At 53.2% G+C, this 17,494-nt stretch overlaps 1 protein-coding gene across 1 annotated transcript in view; it reads left to right on the forward strand.

The window, feature by feature from the left end:
- Window positions 1-349: 349 nt before the first annotated feature.
- LOC137417154 (carbonic anhydrase 4) overlaps window positions 350-17,494 on the forward strand; it is an 87,409-nt gene continuing 70,264 nt past the window's right edge. The window contains exon 1 of the mRNA XM_068102949.2: window positions 350-540. Within this exon, the coding sequence (XP_067959050.2) occupies window positions 471-540 (70 nt within the window). The 5' untranslated portion in view covers window positions 350-470. The remainder of the gene's footprint in view (window positions 541-17,494) is intronic.

A 17,494-nucleotide genomic window follows, 5' to 3' on the forward strand; every position in this document is an offset into this window, starting at 1 on the left:
ATAATTGAAAAAAGCTGGACTTACTAGCTTTTTCCAATTATAAACCTTTACTTTCCTATAAAATTCACGTTTTCACAATGTTTGGCATAATGTTGCTATGGTGTTGTAAAAAATATTATTGCATAAGCTGGGATTACATTCCAACAGGTGTTATAGGTGGAGATTCTGATGACCTCAGGTAGAGCGGACCGGACACTTATCCAGGACTACAAGTTCATTACAGGAAAGACACCTGGATGCCATTTGATGATTTTTGGCCTCCCCACCCTGCTATCAGGTCCCACCTCTTTTTAAAAAGCAGCTAAACCTGAATGCTCTAGTGATGTTAGTTATTAACAATGTTATTGATGTATACACATGATTCACACGGATGTGTTTGTCCAATAAGGTGGTGTGAAAGAAGGTGGGGCACAGTCTGTCTGATTGCTCTGTCTGAGATCGGCTGCATAACCCCATTCCTTCGTCTCACCATGTACGTTCACATACCTGTGAGATCTGCGACTCTGCTATTTACTTTCGCTCTTCTTTCTGATGCAGCAGGTAAGTACTTTGGTTATAAAAGTAACTCCAAATCCTTTTGTTACATCCGCCACCCAAAGGTGGATGGAGGTTATGTTTTCACCCCTGTCTATTTGTCTGTTTGTGAACAAAATATCTCATAAATTTGTGGACGGATTCGGACAGAATTTGGCAGAGAGGTAGCGTATGTGACAAGGACGAAATGATTAGATTTTGGTGAAGATCCAGATTCGGCTACTATAATTTTTTAAGTGATTCTTCACCATTGGGAGATAGGGCCAAAAACGATACATAGCAGGATATCTCAAAAAGTTATGGACGGATTTGGACGAAACTTGATGGACCGGTTGGGTGTCTGACAAGGACAAATATATTCGATTTTGGTGAAGATCTGAATATGGATTCGGATATGAGAATTATTTAATTTTTAAGTGATTCTTCACCATTGGGAGATAGGGCCAAAACGATACATAGCAGGATGTCTCAAAAAGTTGTGGACGGAGTTGGACGAAACTTGATGGACCGGTTGGGTGTTTGACAAGGACAAATCGATTCAATTTCGGTGAGGATCTGAATATGGATTCGGATATGAGAATTATTTAATTTTTAAGTGATTCTTCACCATTGGGAGATAGGGCCAAAACGATACATAGCAGGCTATCTCAAAAAGGTATGGACGGAGTTGGACGAAAGTTTTTAGACAGGTTGTGTGTGTGTGACAAGGAAGAATCGATTCAATTTTAGTGAAGGTCCGCATCCAGGTAGTGGAATTTTTAAATGTGATTCTTCACCATTGAGTGATATGGCCAACCAGGCGGAAGTATATGTTCTCTACAGATTGCCGTGCTAGTTTACAATTGCTATTATAAGGGGGGGTGGACACTTATCCGACCAAGATATTCTAGTTATATATTTTTAATTATTTTTCTGAAATTTGTAGAATTTGTTTTTCACTTGGAAGTTGTGGGTTACGATGTGTGGAAAAAGTCTGATTTAATGCGACTTAATTCCAGGCCTTAAGGCAACAAAAGGTGAAACATTTGAAAGGGGGTGTAGCCTTTCTATCGGAAATGTAGTTCAAAAGGTTATGGTGAAGGAACTGCGCTCCAACGCGAGTCGAAAGAATTGACGCGACCAAAGACGGAATTCGTCCGAGTTGCTTTATTGAAACCAAACAGCTCAGGTATTCTGACAAGCCCGTTTTTCGGGCAACAATATATATACACATTTATGTCGGGAAGTTTCCCCGGCAAAAGCTATACCGGGCATGCCCGGGTATCAAGGGCGAGCCTTGGAAAGGCGAGTCTGGACCTGCCCGGGCGTGTTTGGCTGCGGCCTGGCAAGTCGAGGCTGGGCGTGCCCGGGCGCTCTGGGCGAGCACTGGAAAGGCGATAGCGGGCATGCCCGGACGCTCTGGGCGAGCCCTGGAAAGGCGATAGCGGGCATGCCCGGACGCTCTGGGCGTGCCCTGGAAAGGCGATAGCGGGCATGCTCGGACACTCTGGGCGAGCCCTGGAAAGGCGATAGCGGGCATGCCCGGACGCTCTGGGCGAGCCCTGGAAAGGCGAGAGCGGGCATGCCCGGGAAAGACGAGACCGGGCGTGCCCGGGAGGTTCGGGCGTGCCCGGGAACAGTGAGTCCGGGCATGCCCGGGAGAGGCGCGTCTGGCCGTGCAAGGCGATTATGTACATCCAGCGGTAACCGCTACACACGCCCCTCCAGAATCGACCTGCACCGGCAGGGTCAATTTAAGGGGGGTCCGGATGACCCGGCCGAAGCGACCCCTGGAGGGTCGTGGGGAGGGGTCTGACGTGGTGGTGGGTGGTCGAGCGGGGGGAACTGTGGACGGGGGGCGGCCTCGCCGCCGGAGGAAGGGCCAACCGTGGTGGTCGGTCGACGTCCATGTGCGCCGGTTTGAGGCGGTCCACAGAAATCCGGTCCGGCCGGCCGCCGAAGTCGACGATGAAAGACTTGTCGCCCCGTCGCAGGACCCGGAAGGGCCCGTCGTACGGCGGCCGGAGTGGCCCCCGGTGCGCGTCATGACGCACAAAGACGTACTCCGCTGTGCGAAGCGCCGGGGGGACGTAGGACTGGGGGCCACCGTGGCGGGACGTCGGCACGGGGGCAAATCGTCGGGCGGCCTCCTGGAGGTCCGAGCGCTGGCGAGCGGCGGACCAGGGACTAGAAGCGTCAGGCACGAATTCGCCCGGGACGCGGAGTGGCTGGCCGTAGACGAGCTCGGCGGCGGACGCCTGGAGGTCTTCCTTGGGGGCCGTGCGAAGGCCCAAAAGGACCCACGGCAGCCGGTCGGCCCAACCGTCGTCCTGAAGGCCGGCCATGAGTGCGGCCTTCATGGAGCGGTGAAACCGCTCGCACAACCCATTGGCTTGGGGGTGGTAGGCCGTGGTGCGGTGCAGCGTGACCCCCAACGAACGGGCGACCGCGCCCCAAAGCTCAGACGTGAACTGTGGGCCGCGGTCAGACGAGATGTCCGCTGGTGCGCCGAAGCGCGTGACCCAGGTGGCGATGAACGCCTGCGCCACGTCGGCGGTGGTGGTGGAGGTGAGGGGCACGGCCTCCGGCCACCTGGTGGTCCTGTCCACCATGGTGAGCAGGTGGGTGAACCCCCGCGAGAGGGGCAGGGGACCCACCAGGTCCACGTGGACGTGGTCGAAACGCCGTTCAGGCACGGCGAAAGGTGCCAGCGGGGCCTGGGTGTGGCGGTGGACCTTGGCTCGCTGGCAGGCCGTGCAGGCATTGGCCCAGTCGCGGATGTTTCGTCGAAGGCCGTGCCAGACGAAACGCGCCGACACCAGCTTCTGAGAAGCTTTCCGGCCCGGGTGAGAAAGGCCGTGGATGGAGGCGAAGATGCGGCGCTGCCAGGAAACGGGCACGATGGGGCGAGGCTGGCCCTGGGAGACGTCGCAGAGCAGGACGGTGCCCGCGAAGGGGATGTCGGCCAGGCGGAGGCCCGTGTCCGCCACGCGGAGTGCCTGCACCGAGGCGTCGGTGGTCTGGTCGGCCGCCATGAGCGTGAAGTCCACGCCGAGGTGGACCGCGTTCGTGCTGGCCCGCGAAAGGCAGTCGGCCACGGCGTTGTCTTTGCCGGCGACGTGCTGGATGTCCGTGGTGAACTCCGACACGGCGGAGAGGTGGCGCTGCTGGCGGGCCGACCACGGCTCCGTGACCTTAGCCATTGCGTAGACCAACGGCTTGTGGTCGACGAAAGCCGTGAACGGGCGGCCCTCCAGGAGGTGTCGGAAATGGCGAACGGCCAGGAATAGCCCGAGCAGCTCGCGGTCGAACGTGCTGTAGTTTAACTCGTTCGGCCGGAGTTGCCGGCTGAAAAAAGCGAGTGGCTGCCAAACCCCGTCCACCCATTGCTCATGGACGGCACCCACCGCGTAGTTGGAGGCGTCCGTAGTGAGGGCGATGGGCGCGTTGAGCACCGGGTGAGCCAGCAGCGTTGCGTCGGCGAGGGCCCGTTTGGCACTGGCGAAGGCCGCGTCCATGGCCGCGGACCAAACAATGTCATGCTTGGCCGGCTTGCCCCGGAGGGCCTCGTAAAGGGGCCGCATGAGCTGAGCAGCGCGGGGCACGAATCGGTGATAAAAATTCACCATGCCGAGGAACTCTTGGAGGGCCTTGATGGAACGGGGATGCGGGAACGTGGTGATGGCCTCGACCTTGGTCGGCAGCGGCACGGCCCCGGTCTTGGTGATGCGGTGGCCCAAAAAGTCAACGGTCGTCGCGCCGAAGTGGCATTTGACCGGGTTGACAATTAAGCCGTGCTCGCTGAGGCGACCGAACAGTGTTCGGAGGTGGAGGAGGTGCTCGGCGCGGGACGTGCTGGCGACGAGGATGTCGTCCAGATAGACGAAAAGAAACGGCAGGTCGCGCAGCACGCCGTCCATCAAGCGCTGGAACGCCTGGGCCGCGTTTTTGAGGCCAAAAGGTATCCGCAAAAATTCGAACAGGCCGAACGGCGTGATGACGGCCGTCTTCGGGACGTCGGCCGCCCGGACAGGTACCTGGTGGTAGCCCCGTATCAGGTCAATTTTCGAAAAGATGACCCGTCCCGCCAAACGGGCGGAAAAGTCCTGAATATGCGGGATCGGGTACCTGTCGGGGGTGGTAGCGTCATTGAGACGGCGGTAGTCGCCACACGGGCGCCATCCACCCCCCGGCTTTGGCACGATGTGCAGTGGCGAGGCCCACGCGCTATCGGAGCGCCGCATGATGCCGAGGTGCTCCAATGCGTCGAATTCGGCCTTTGCCATGGCAAGCTTGGCTGGGTCGAGGCGGCGGGCCCTGGCGTAGACCGGCGGGCCCGTAGTGGGTATGTGGTGCTCGATCCCGTGCCGCACCGCGACGGCCGAAAACGTCGGCCGCGTGAGGGCCGGGAATTCCACGAGCAGGCGAGCGAACTCGTTCGTTGCTGGGAGGGCGCACGCCAGTTCGGTCGGCGCGGAGCTGCTCATTGTGCACGCCAGGGAGCTGAAGGTCTCGGCGTGGACAAGGCGACGTCGTTTGACGTCGACCAGCAGCCCGTGCGCGCAGAGGAAGTCGGCGCCCAGCAAAGCCATGGGGACGCTGGCGGTAACAAAAGTCCATTGAAAGCGCTGGCTGCCGAAGCAGAGGGTGACGACGCGTGGGCCGAAAGTGTGTATGGCCGAGCCATTAGCAGCGACCAAAGAGGGGCCGCAAACTGCGTCCAGCCTGTCCTGCTCGGAGGCAGGTATGACGCTCAGTTGGGCGCCGGTGTCGCACAGGAAACGCCGTCCAGATGCTTTGTCCCGAATAAACAGCAAGTTGCCCGAGTGGCCGGCGCTCATGGCTGGGAATGAACGCCGGCCCGGCCGTTTCCCGACCTGCCGAAAGTGCACGGGGGCCGGCACGTCCAAGCCTTGTGTCCGAACCTGGCGTGGTAATAACACCACGCCCGGTCAGGTGGAGGCCCCGGCCGTCGTGTCGGAAGCGGGCGGTGCGGCGTGGCGGCCGCCAGTTGCACCGGCAGTTCGGCCTCCAACCGCGCAGGGCGCTCGGGCGTCATGGGCGTCGCCTCGGACGGCGGCGGGCTCCAGGTAACCGCGCCGATGTGCTGGCCCGCCGAGGAGATCTTATCGGCTTCCCTGGCGAGGGCGCGGGAATCCGTGATCAACGTGCCAGCCAGGGCGAGGCGTACCGGGTTAGGCAGCTGACGGAGGAACAGCTCCCGGAACAGGAATGCCGGAGAGTGCTCGCCGAGCAACGAGAGCATATAGTCCATGCGCTCGGACGGGCGCGTGTCGCCGAGCTCGGGCAGGTCAAGCAGGCGCCGTGCGCGTGCTGCCGGTGAGAGGGCGAAAGCGCCGAGGAGGAGCGTCTTCAGCGCGTCGTATTTGTCAGCAGCCGGCGGGTGCTGGAGGAGGCTCAAGGCGCGGGCCGCGGTGGTGGAACCGAGCGCCGCCACAACATGGTGGAAGCGGGTGTCGTCCGCGGTGATGCCTCGCAGGGCGAACTGGGAGTCCGCCTGGGCGAACCAAACAGCCGCGTGAGTCTCCCAGAAGGTAGGCAGTTTAAGCGTCACTGCCGTATCCATGTCGGTAGGTCACCAATGAAGGAACTGCGCTCCAACGCGAGTCGAAAGAATTGACGCGACCAAAGACGGAATTCGTCCGAGTTGCTTTATTGAAACCAAACAGCTCAGGTATTCTGACAAGCCCGTTTTTCGGGCAACAATATATATACACATTTATGTCGGGAAGTTTGCCCGGCAAAAGCTATACCGGGCATGCCCGGGTATCAAGGGCGAGCCTTGGAAAGGCGAGTCTGGACCTGCCCGGGCGTGTTTGGCTGCGGCCTGGCAAGTCGAGGCTGGGCGTGCCCGGGCGCTCTGGGCGAGCACTGGAAAGGCGATAGCGGGCATGCCCGGACGCTCTGGGCGAGCCCTGGAAAGGCGAGAGCGGGCGTGCCCGGGAACAGTGAGTCCGGGCATGCCCGGGAGAGGAGCGTCTGGCCGTGTTCTGGCCGGACGCGCCTCTCCGTGCGTGCGTGTGTGCGTGCGGGTGTGCGTGTTTGCGTGCAGGCGTGCGTGCGTTCGGGCGTGCGGGCGTGCAAGGCGATTATGTACATCCAGCGGTAACCGCTACAATGGATGGATTCGGACGAAACCTGTTGGACAGGTATAATGTGTGTGTGGCAGGGTCAGCGTCATGCGTGGGGAATTCGCGGGCCATGCCCTCCAAATGAGTTATTGTGTCCCCCCTACCCGCAGGCCAAGCCTTTGGCGCCAAACTTTGCGTTTTGTTCATTAATTTTTTATTTATCATATTAAAAGTGAAAATCTTTTCGCTAAATGAAATAAAAACAAAAATAAGAAAATAAAAAAACACCCTGTTGGTCATATTGCATCAGGTCACAATTCACATTTGAGGAGGTAGTATGCTCATGGACGAGGAGTTTAATAAGGTGTGGGACATGGCCACGGCTGCCAGCGCATCACTGGGACCCGCGATCCCCAAACGGAGACGCAAAGCGAACACGAATATGGATGAGTATGTCGTTATGGGAACCACAGGACACGGGGATGATGACGATAAAACCGAACTTCAGATACTGCACGACAACACTGATTGATTCAGTGCTTGGGGGAGAGATGGATCACAGATTCAGCGAGCGGAACTCACACTTGGCGAGTGCACTTGTTGCACTGAATCCAAAAAGCGATACATTTCTTGAAGCATATTATGGACCTGTCACGATCGCCTATAATTGAGACAGAGTACGAAGTTGCTAAACAGTTTTTCAGCTCACAAAAACAATCACAGCCAATCGAGAGGGATTGGACTACACGGCACATCCTCTCAGAGTACCACACACATCCGATCGGAATGCCCAGTGTACTGACTGCTTTCAAACATGCCTCAACATTTGGCGCCTCCACAGCAATGTGCGAGAATTCATTCTCCACTCTGAGAAACGTATTTTCGGACCACAGACACGCAATGCTCCACAAAAGAAAGACCCAGTTGGTTCAGCTAGCGTTTGAGAGGGACTGAACCCGAAAATGCACAACTGAGTGGAAGGACACCATTCTTAGGAGGTTCAGCACCAACACTCGCCGCCTGCAACTCTTCTGAAGGTAAGCCATGCGTTTAATTGTCCCCGGTCGCACAGCGGAGCGAAAGGGGGACTATGGTTTTCCCCTCCGTCCGTGTGTCCGTCCGTCCGTGCGTGCGTGTGTGCGTGCGGGTGTGCGTGTTTGCGTGCAGGCGTGCGTGCGTGCGGGCGTGCGTGCATGCGTGCATGCATAAGTGAAGGACCGCATTCGAATTTGGTGTGTGGGTGCAACCCACGTCAAAATCCAAGATGGCCGCCGCCATGTATGTCTGATGCCATGTATGTCTGAACCTTGTGAGATGAATATCTTGAAAAATAAACGAAGTACCAACTTCTAATCTGGTGTGTGGGTGTATCTAGGCATAAGGAAGAACGCTATTGAAAATTGGGTCGCCACGTCAAAATACAAGATGGCCGCCGCCATGTATGTCTGATGCCATGTATGTCTGAACCTTGTGAGATGAATATCTTGAAAAATAAGCGAAATACCAACTTCTAATCTGGTGTGTGGGTGTATCTAGGCATAAGGAAGAACGCTATTGAAAATTGGGTCGCCACGTCAAAATACAAGATGGCCGCCGCCATGTATGTCTGATGCCATGTATGTCTGAACCTTGTGAGATGAATATCTTGAAAAATAAGCGAAGTACCAACTTCTAATCTGGTGTGTGGGTGTATCTAGGCATAAGGAAGAACGCTATTGAAAATTGGGTCGCCACGTCAAAATCCAAGATGGCCACCGCCATGTATGTCTGAACCTTGTAAGATGAATATCTTGAAAAATAAGCGAAGTACCAACTTCTAATCTGCTGTGTGGGTGTATCTAGGCATCAGGAAGAACGCTATTCAAAATTGGGTTCGCCACGTCAAAATCCAAGATGGCCGCCACCATATATATGTCTGAAAGTTGAGCGAAATATCTCGAAAAATAAGCGAAGTACCAACTTCTAATCTGGTGTGTGGGTGTATCTCGGCACAAGGAAGAAAGCTGTTTAAAATTGGGTCGCCACGTCAAAATCCAAGATGGCCGCCGCCATGTATGTCTGAACCTTGTGAGATGAATATCTTGAAAAATAAGCGAAGTACCAACGTCTAATTTGGTGTGTGGTGTATCTAGACATGAGGAAGAACGCTATTGTAAATTGTGTCGCCACGTCAAAATCCAAGATGGCCGCCACCATATATATGTCTGAACTTTGTGAGTGAAATATCTTGAAAAATAAGCAAAGTACCAACTTCTAATCTGGTGTTTGGGTGTATCTAGGCACAAGGAAGAACGCTATTGTAAATTGTGTCGCCACGTCAAAATCCAAGATGGCCGCCACCATATATATGTCTGAACTTTGTGAGTGAAATATCTTGAAAAATAAGCAAAGTACCAACTTCTAATCTGGTGTTTGGGTGTATCTAGACATGAGGAAGAACGCTATTGAAAATTGGGTCGCCACGTCAAAATCCAAGATGGCCGCCTCCATGTATATCTGAACCTTGTGAGCGAAATATCATATCATAGCATGTTTTCTGCGTCTTCCACTTTGTCAACTCACATCACTTAACCGACGGGGGACCTAGGCGTAACGCTTGTTCACTTTATGATGCCAGCCTTGGCTTTCATGATTATTACGCAAAATGTTGAATGATTTTTGGGTGTGCCTGCATTTATTCGGTAAGAGTGGAGTATATATAGTCTATTTCAAATGATGGTCCAATGACGCGCACAGTGCAGTGAGTGAAAGAGTGAAAGAGTGAAAGGGTGAGAGACAGAGACGTGGCTTGCACGTAGGCTATATTTTGTGCAGTGTGGGGGCACAGTGCAGTGTGTGTGTGTGTGTGTGTGTGTGTGTGTGTGTGTGTGTGTGTGTGTGTGTGTGTGTGTGTGTGTGTGTGTGTGTGTGTGTGTGTGTGTGTGTGCAAGAGAGAGACTTTCCAGCATGTTTTTAAATAATTGTAACTGGGTTGGTGTGTTGATTGTTGACGGCAAACTCTTATTATCAAGCATTTACATCATAGATTGAGTTCTCGAACGGCAGTTTGTGCCCCCCCGCGGTTACCCTAATGCCCCCCGATTAGATTTGTTCTGACGCCGACTCTGGTGTGTGGCAAGGCCGAATTTATTCGATTTTGATGAAGACCTCTTTCTGGATTCGCATACGAGAATCGTTTTCAAAAATGTAAATTGATTCTTCACCTATTGAGAGAAAGCTTGATGTTGGCTTAACGGTTAAGGTGGTTGGCTTAAGATCTTAGGGTCTTGAGGTTGAGCCCCTGTCGTGCCACTGAAATAACACCAGGTGGGTTGACTTCCAGGTGGGTCTGTCATGCTTACGAGGTCGGCAAAATATGTATCAGCTCACTGGTGACAGGGGCACTGCATCAACGGCACACCTGCGCTCTGAGCAATAATGCAATCAGTATAGCCCAAGTCAGCTAGAAAGGTGTATATGTTGGTTTATAGTCAACCAGGAAAATGAACAAAACCTGGAAGGATTTTGTTGGAGGGAGCTTGGAACTTAAAAACAAACAAAACCTTTTTATACATCGTGGGGACGATGGTGAGAGGAGTTCGCGTCCAACAACGTGTTCTTTCGTTGGGCACGATGATAAGGTGGTACGACTTTGCGTCCATTTGTTGGATATCGTGGGGAAGGTGCGTTAACATGGTTCGGAAAGGTACGTGGTGAAAAAAGAAAGAAAAGCGTGGTGCAATTCAAATATTCAATGGGTGTGATCTCATTAAATGGGTGTGGTCTAATAAAATGGCAATGGGCGTGGTCCTTCGGAGGGACGGGTGTGGTCCAATCACGGTTGTGGTCCGTCGGATGGGCGTGCTCCGTTGGACGGGTGCGGTGCCGACGGTCACCAAGGGTGCGGTGCCGACGGTCACCAAGGGTGCGGTTCGGGGAGAAAAGTGGGCTTGAGGGCACAAATTCACCGAGACCCGCACCGACGATGCTCTTCTGCGCCGAGCGGGGGTGTGGGCTGCGGGACCGGAAGGTGCGTCGGTGCGTGCTCGTGGTGCGGCGGCCTGGTGCGGCACGTGGTTACCCCGCCAAAAACACGTGCCTTTGTCTCGCCTGCCTTTACACCCTCCGGTAAAACCTACGGATGTAAAAGCAGGAATTTAGCCTCGGACGGAGACCCAAAACTCTTCTCTTTTTTTTGAAGGGTTTGTAAAAAAAAAATCCAAAAATGGAGTCACGTGGTACGGATCACATATGTCCGATTGTCTGGCGAACCTCCGGTGACATTTACACACCGTAACTAAGGGTCATCGTATGAAGCAAATTAATGCGCAAATTCCGATATGTCGCACGACTTGGTGGACCTTGTGGGCCTTGTGGTCCTCGAGATATGCTGCAGTGCTCCAAACAGCGACTGCAAAACTACCGCGGTGCTCCAAACAGCGACTGCAAAACTACCGCGGTGCTCCAAACAGCGACTACAAAACTACCGCGGTGCTCCAAACAGCGACTACAAAACTACCGCGGTGCTCCAAACAGCGACTGCAAAACTACCGCGGTGCTCCAAACAGCGACTGCAAAACTACCGCGGTGCTCCAAACAGCGACTACAAAACTACCGCGGTGCTCCAAACAGCGACTGCAAAACTACCGCGGTGCTCCAAACAGCGACTACAAAACTACCGCGGTGCTCCAAACAGCGACTACAAAACTACCGCGGTGCTCCAAACAGCGACTACAAAACTACCGTGGTGCTCCAAACAGCGACTGCAAAACTACTGCGGTGCTCCAAACAGCGACTGCAAAACTACCGCGGTGCTCCAAACAGCGACTGCAAAACTACCGCGGTGCTCCAAACAGCGACTACAAAACTAGCGCGGTGCTCCAAACAGCAACTACAAAACTACCGCGGTGCTCCAAACAGCGACTACAAAACTACCGCGGTGCTCCAAACAGCGACTACAAAACTACCGCGGTGCTCCAAACAGCGACTACAAAACTACCGCGGTGCTCCAAACAGCGACTGCAAAACTACCGCGGTGCTCCAAACAGCGACTGCAAAACTACCGCGGTGCTCCAAACAGCGACTACAAAACTACCGCGGTGCTCCAAACAGCGACTGCAAAACTACCGCGGTGCTCCAAACAGCGACTACAAAACTACCGCGGTGCTCCAAACAGCGACTACAAAACTACCGCGGTGCTCCAAACAGCGACTACAAAACTACCGCGGTGCTCCAAACAGCGACTGCAAAACTACTGCGGTGCTCCAAACAGCGACTGCAAAACTACCGCGGTGCTCCAAACAGCGACTGCAAAACTACCGCGGTGCTCCAAACAGCGACTACAAAACTAGCGCGGTGCTCCAAACAGCAACTACAAAACTACCGCGGTGCTCCAAACAGCGACTACAAAACTACCGCGGTGCTCCAAACAGCGACTACAAAACTACCGCGGTGCTCCAAACAGCGACTACAAAACTACCGCGGTGCTCCAAACAGCGACTGCAAAACTACCGCGGTGCTCCAAACAGCGACTGCAAAACTACCGCGGTGCTCCAAACAGCGACTACAAAACTACCGCGGTGCTCCAAACAGCGACTACAAAACTACCGCGGTGCTCCAAACAGCGACTACAAAACTACCGCGGTGCTCCAAACAGCGACTGCAAAACTACCGCGGTGCTCCAAACAGCGACTACAAAACTACCGCGGTGCTCCAAACAGCGACTGCAAAACTACCGCGGTGCTCCAAACAGCGACTACAAAACTACCGCGGTGCTCCAAACAGCGACTACAAAACTACCGCGGTGCTCCAAACAGCGACTACAAAACTACCGCAGTGCTCCAAACAGCGACTGCAAAACTACCGCGGTGCTCCAAACAGCGACTACAAACTACCGCGGTGCTCCAAACAGCGACTACAAAACTACCGCGGTGCTCCAAACAGCGACTGCAAAACTACTGCGGTACTCCAAACAGCGACTACAAACTACCGCGGTGCTCCAAACAGCGACTACAAAACTACCGCGGTGCTCCAAACAGCGACTACAAAACTACCGCGGTGCTCCAAACAGCGACTACAAAACTACCGCGGTGCTCCAAACAGCGACTACAAAACTACCGCGGTGCTCCAAACAGCGACTACAAAACTACCGCGGTGCTCCAAACAGCGACTACAAAACTACCGCGGTGCTCCAAACAGCGACTGCAAAACTACCGCGGTGCTCCAAACAGCGACTGCAAAACTACCGCGGTGCTCCAAACAGCGACTACAAAACTACCGCGGTGCTCCAAACAGCGACTACAAAACTACCGCGGTGCTCCAAACAGCGACTGCAAAACTACCGTGGTGCTCCAAACAGCGACTACAAAACTACCGCGGTGCTCCAAACAGCGACTGCAAAACTACCGCGGTGCTCCAAACAGCGACTGCAAAACTACCGCGGTGCTCCAAACAGCGACTGCAAAACTACCGCGGTGCTCCAAACAGCGACTACAAAACTACCGCGGTGCTCCAAACAGCGACTGCAAAACTACCGCGGTGCTCCAAACAGCGACTACAAAACTACTGCGGTGCTCCAAACAGCGACTGCAAAACTACCGCGGTGCTCCAAACAGCGACTACAAAACTACCGCGGTGCTCCAAACAGCGACTGCAAAACTACCGCGGTGCTCCAAACAGCGACTACAAAACTACCGCGGTGCTCCAAACAGCGACTACAAAACTACCGCGGTGCTCCAAACAGCGACTACAAAACTACCGTGGTGCTCCAAACAGCGACTGCAAAACTACTGCGGTGCTCCAAACAGCGACTGCAAAACTACCGCGGTGCTCCAAACAGCGACTGCAAAACTACCGCAGTGCTCCAAACAGCGACTACAAAACTAGCGCGGTGCTCCAAACAGCAACTACAAAACTACCGCGGTGCTCCAAACAGCGACTACAAAACTACCGCGGTGCTCCAAACAGCGACTACAAAACTACCGCGGTGCTCCAAACAGCGACTACAAAACTACCGCGGTGCTCCAAACAGCGACTGCAAAACTACCGCGGTGCTCCAACAGCGACTGCAAAACTACCGCGGTGCTCCAAACAGCGACTACAAAACTACCGCGGTGCTCCAACAGCGACTACAAAACTACCGCGGTGCTCCAAACAGCGACTACAAAACTACCGCGGTGCTCCAAACAGCGACTGCAAAACTACCGCGGTGCTCCAAACAGCGACTACAAAACTACCGCGGTGCTCCAAACAGCGACTGCAAAACTACCGCGGTGCTCCAAACAGCGACTACAAAACTACCGCGGTGCTCCAAACAGCGACTACAAAACTACCGCGGTGCTCCAAACAGCGACTACAAAACTACCGCGGTGCTCCAAACAGCGACTACAAAACTACCGCGGTGCTCCAAACAGCGACTACAAAACTACCGCGGTGCTCCAAACAGCGACTGCAAAACTACCGCGGTGCTCCAAACAGCGACTACAAAACTACCGCGGTGCTCCAAACAGCGACTACAAAACTACCGCGGTGCTCCAAACAGCGACTACAAAACTACCGCGGTTCTCCAAACAGCGACTACAAAACTACCGCGGTGCTCCAAACAGCGACTACAAAACTACCGCGGTGCTCCAAACAGCGACTACAAAACTACCGTGGTGCTCCAAACAGCGACTACAAAACTACCGCGGTGCTCCAAACAGCGACTGCAAAACTACCGCGGTGCTCCAAACAGCGACTGCAAAACTACCGCGGTGCTCCAAACAGCGACTACAAAACTACCGCGGTGCTCCAAACAGCGACTACAAAACTACCGCGGTGCTCCAAACAGCGACTGCAAAACTACCGTGGTGCTCCAAACAGCGACTACAAAACTACCGCGGTGCTCCAAACAGCGACTGCAAAACTACCGCGGTGCTCCAAACAGCGACTGCAAAACTACCGCGGTGCTCCAAACAGCGACTGCAAAACTACCGCGGTGCTCCAAACAGCGACTACAAAACTACCGCGGTGCTCCAAACAGCGACTGCAAAACTACCGCGGTGCTCCAAACAGCGACTACAAAACTACCGCGGTGCTCCAAACAGCGACTGCAAAACTACCGCGGTGCTCCAAACAGCGACTACAAAACTACCGCAGTGCTCCAAACAGCGACTACAAAACTACCGCGGTGCTCCAAACAGCGACTGCAAAACTACCACGGTGCTCCAAACAGCGACTACAAAACTACCGCGGTGCTCCAAACAGCGACTACAAAACTACCGCGGTGCTCCAAACAGCGACTACAAAACTACCGCGGTGCTCCAAACAGCGACTGCAAAACTACCGCGGTGCTCCAAACAGCGACTACAAAACTACCGCGGTGCTCCAAACAGCGACTACAAAACTACCGCGGTGCTCCAAACAGCGACTACAAAACTACTTTCTGATATTGCACCATCACATATGTTCCACTATCTCGAGAACCGCTGGTCGGATTTCGACAAACTAAACGTCATTGTGTAGGAGACCTCGATACGGAAATTTTCAGTCCACTCCCGACTTTGTGAGCCTTGTGGTTCTCGAGATATCTTGGACGAACCGCGAGACGATGTTTATTTTCAAATAATTCGATTCCGATTTACGGAACACATATTTCAGAATCACGTGGTGTCGTCACGGCGTAAACGGATCACATTTATTGATTTATCTGCCGAACCGATGAATCGATTTTGACGCTGTAAACGTCATCGCGTAGGGTACTGAATTGCGCGAATTTCCACATCACGTGCGACCATGACAGCTATTTCGTTCTCGAGATCGCCTCGCCGTAGCATCAAACATTCTAATGCGTCGATCGCGTCAACACTGCGCATGCGCAAGTGGTCGAACAGGCGATTGCCCAAGTATTTGAATGCTGAAAAAACCGCGCATGCGCAAATGACTACACCCACTGGACCAATGTTCGTGAACGGGATGACACGCTGTATGTGGATCAAATCGGCGCATGCGCAGATGGGCTGTATGGTGTTGTTAAAAACGACACATGCGCAGATGGGCTGTATGGTGTGGTTCAAAACGGCGCATGCGCAGATGGGCTGTATGGTGTTAAAAATGGCGCATGCGCAGATGGGCTGTATGGTGTGGTTCAAAACGGCGCATGCACAGATGGGCTGCATGGTGTTCAAAATGGCGCATGCGCAGATGGGCTGTATGGTGTTGAAAACGGCACATGCGCAGATGGGCTGTATGGTGTTCAAAACGGCACATGCGCAGATGGGCTGTATGGTGTTCAAAACGGCACATGCGCAGATGGGCTGTATGGTGTTCAAAACGGCGCATGCGCAGATGGGCTGTATGGTGTTGTTCAAAACAGTGCATGCGCAGATGGGCTGTATGGTGTTCAATACGGCGCATGCGCAGATGGGCTGTATGGTGTTGTTCAAAACAGTGCATGCGCAGATGGGCTGTATGGTGTGGTTCAAAACGGCGCATGTGCAGATGGGCTGTGTGGTGTTGTTCAAAACGGCACATGCTCAGAAGGGCTGTATGGTGTGGTTCAAAACGGCACATGCACAGATGGGCTTTATGGTGTGGTTCAAAACGGTGCATGCACAGATGGGCTGTATGGTGTTCAAAATGGCGCATGCGCAGATGGGCTGTATGGTGTTCAAAATGGCGCATGCACATATGGGCTGTATGGTGTTCAAAACGGCGCATGCGCAGATGGGCTGTATGGTGTTGTTCAAAACGGCGCATGCGCAGATGGGCTGTATGGTGTTGTTCAAAACGGCGCATGCGCAGATGGGCTGTATGGTGTTGTTCAAAACGTATGCCCTTTTGGTTCAGGGTGTCAGTCACTGTGCAAGTCGCCGACTCTGGATCCAGGAAAAAGAGCCCCAGACCATCACGCTTCCTCCTCCATGTTTGACAGTTGGTGTCACACACTGAGGAACCATCCTTTCACCTCCTCGACGACGAACAAAATCCCTGCGCGATGAACCAAAGATTTAAAATTTTAATTAATCAGTCCATAAGACCTTCTTCCAGTCTTCACTAGTCCACTGGTGGTGCTTCATGGCCCAGGCAAGCCTCTTATTCTTAATTTGTCATCTTAGCAATGGCTTTCTTACTGCCACTCGGCCTGTCAAACCTGCAGCTCGAAGTCTGCTCTTCACAGCTGAAACTGAGACTTGCTTACTTCGACCAGTGTTAAGCTGTGCTTGAAGCTGTTGTCCTGTGAGCCGCATATCACGCAAGCTGTTGACTCTCAGAAACTTGCCTTCTGATTCTGTTGTGGCTTTGGGTCTGCCAGACCTCTTCCTGTCAGAGTTTCCTCCAGTTTCCAATATACTACTTCCTGCAGTGCAATATTGTCCAAATAATGCTTCAGAGGGTGTAATAACAGTCTGTTCCAATACTGCTTTTATACAGACAGGGGGTTTGTGATCAGGTAATCAGCAGAGGTTGGGACACCTGTAGGAATTGTTTGCATCAACTTTCAAGGCCTAATTTACTTACGTTGCTGCAGAACAGCTGTAAGTTGTTAACCCATTACTTGTTACCTGAAAAAGGCCTTTTTTTTTTTACAATATAATTGTGCAATTTACATTATTTTCCCGTTTTTGCTAACGTAAACTTTTTTTAAAACCTCGAACAGTTTACTGCTTACCTTTGTACCATTTCAGGTTATTCACTGAGCATTAAACTGCGTAAATTTCAATAAAGACAGGAAAAATTGAGGTGTTCGGAAACTTTTGACCGGTCGTGTATTTTAACCGATACGTAATTAACGAAGCAGCATGAAGTACAGTGTTCACACACAAGTATAAAAAGTTAAACTTCATTGATTGTGACATCAAGTATCATTGCTGTCCGAATGATGTGATGTCGGCACGTTATGACATTGGCCGGTTTGTTTAAACTTGAAAGTG

Source organism: Myxine glutinosa, chromosome 8 (assembly GCF_964187855.1).
Source record: "Myxine glutinosa chromosome 8, kmMyxGlut1.1, whole genome shotgun sequence".
In the NCBI taxonomy this organism is placed as follows: domain Eukaryota; kingdom Metazoa; phylum Chordata; class Myxini; order Myxiniformes; family Myxinidae; genus Myxine; species Myxine glutinosa.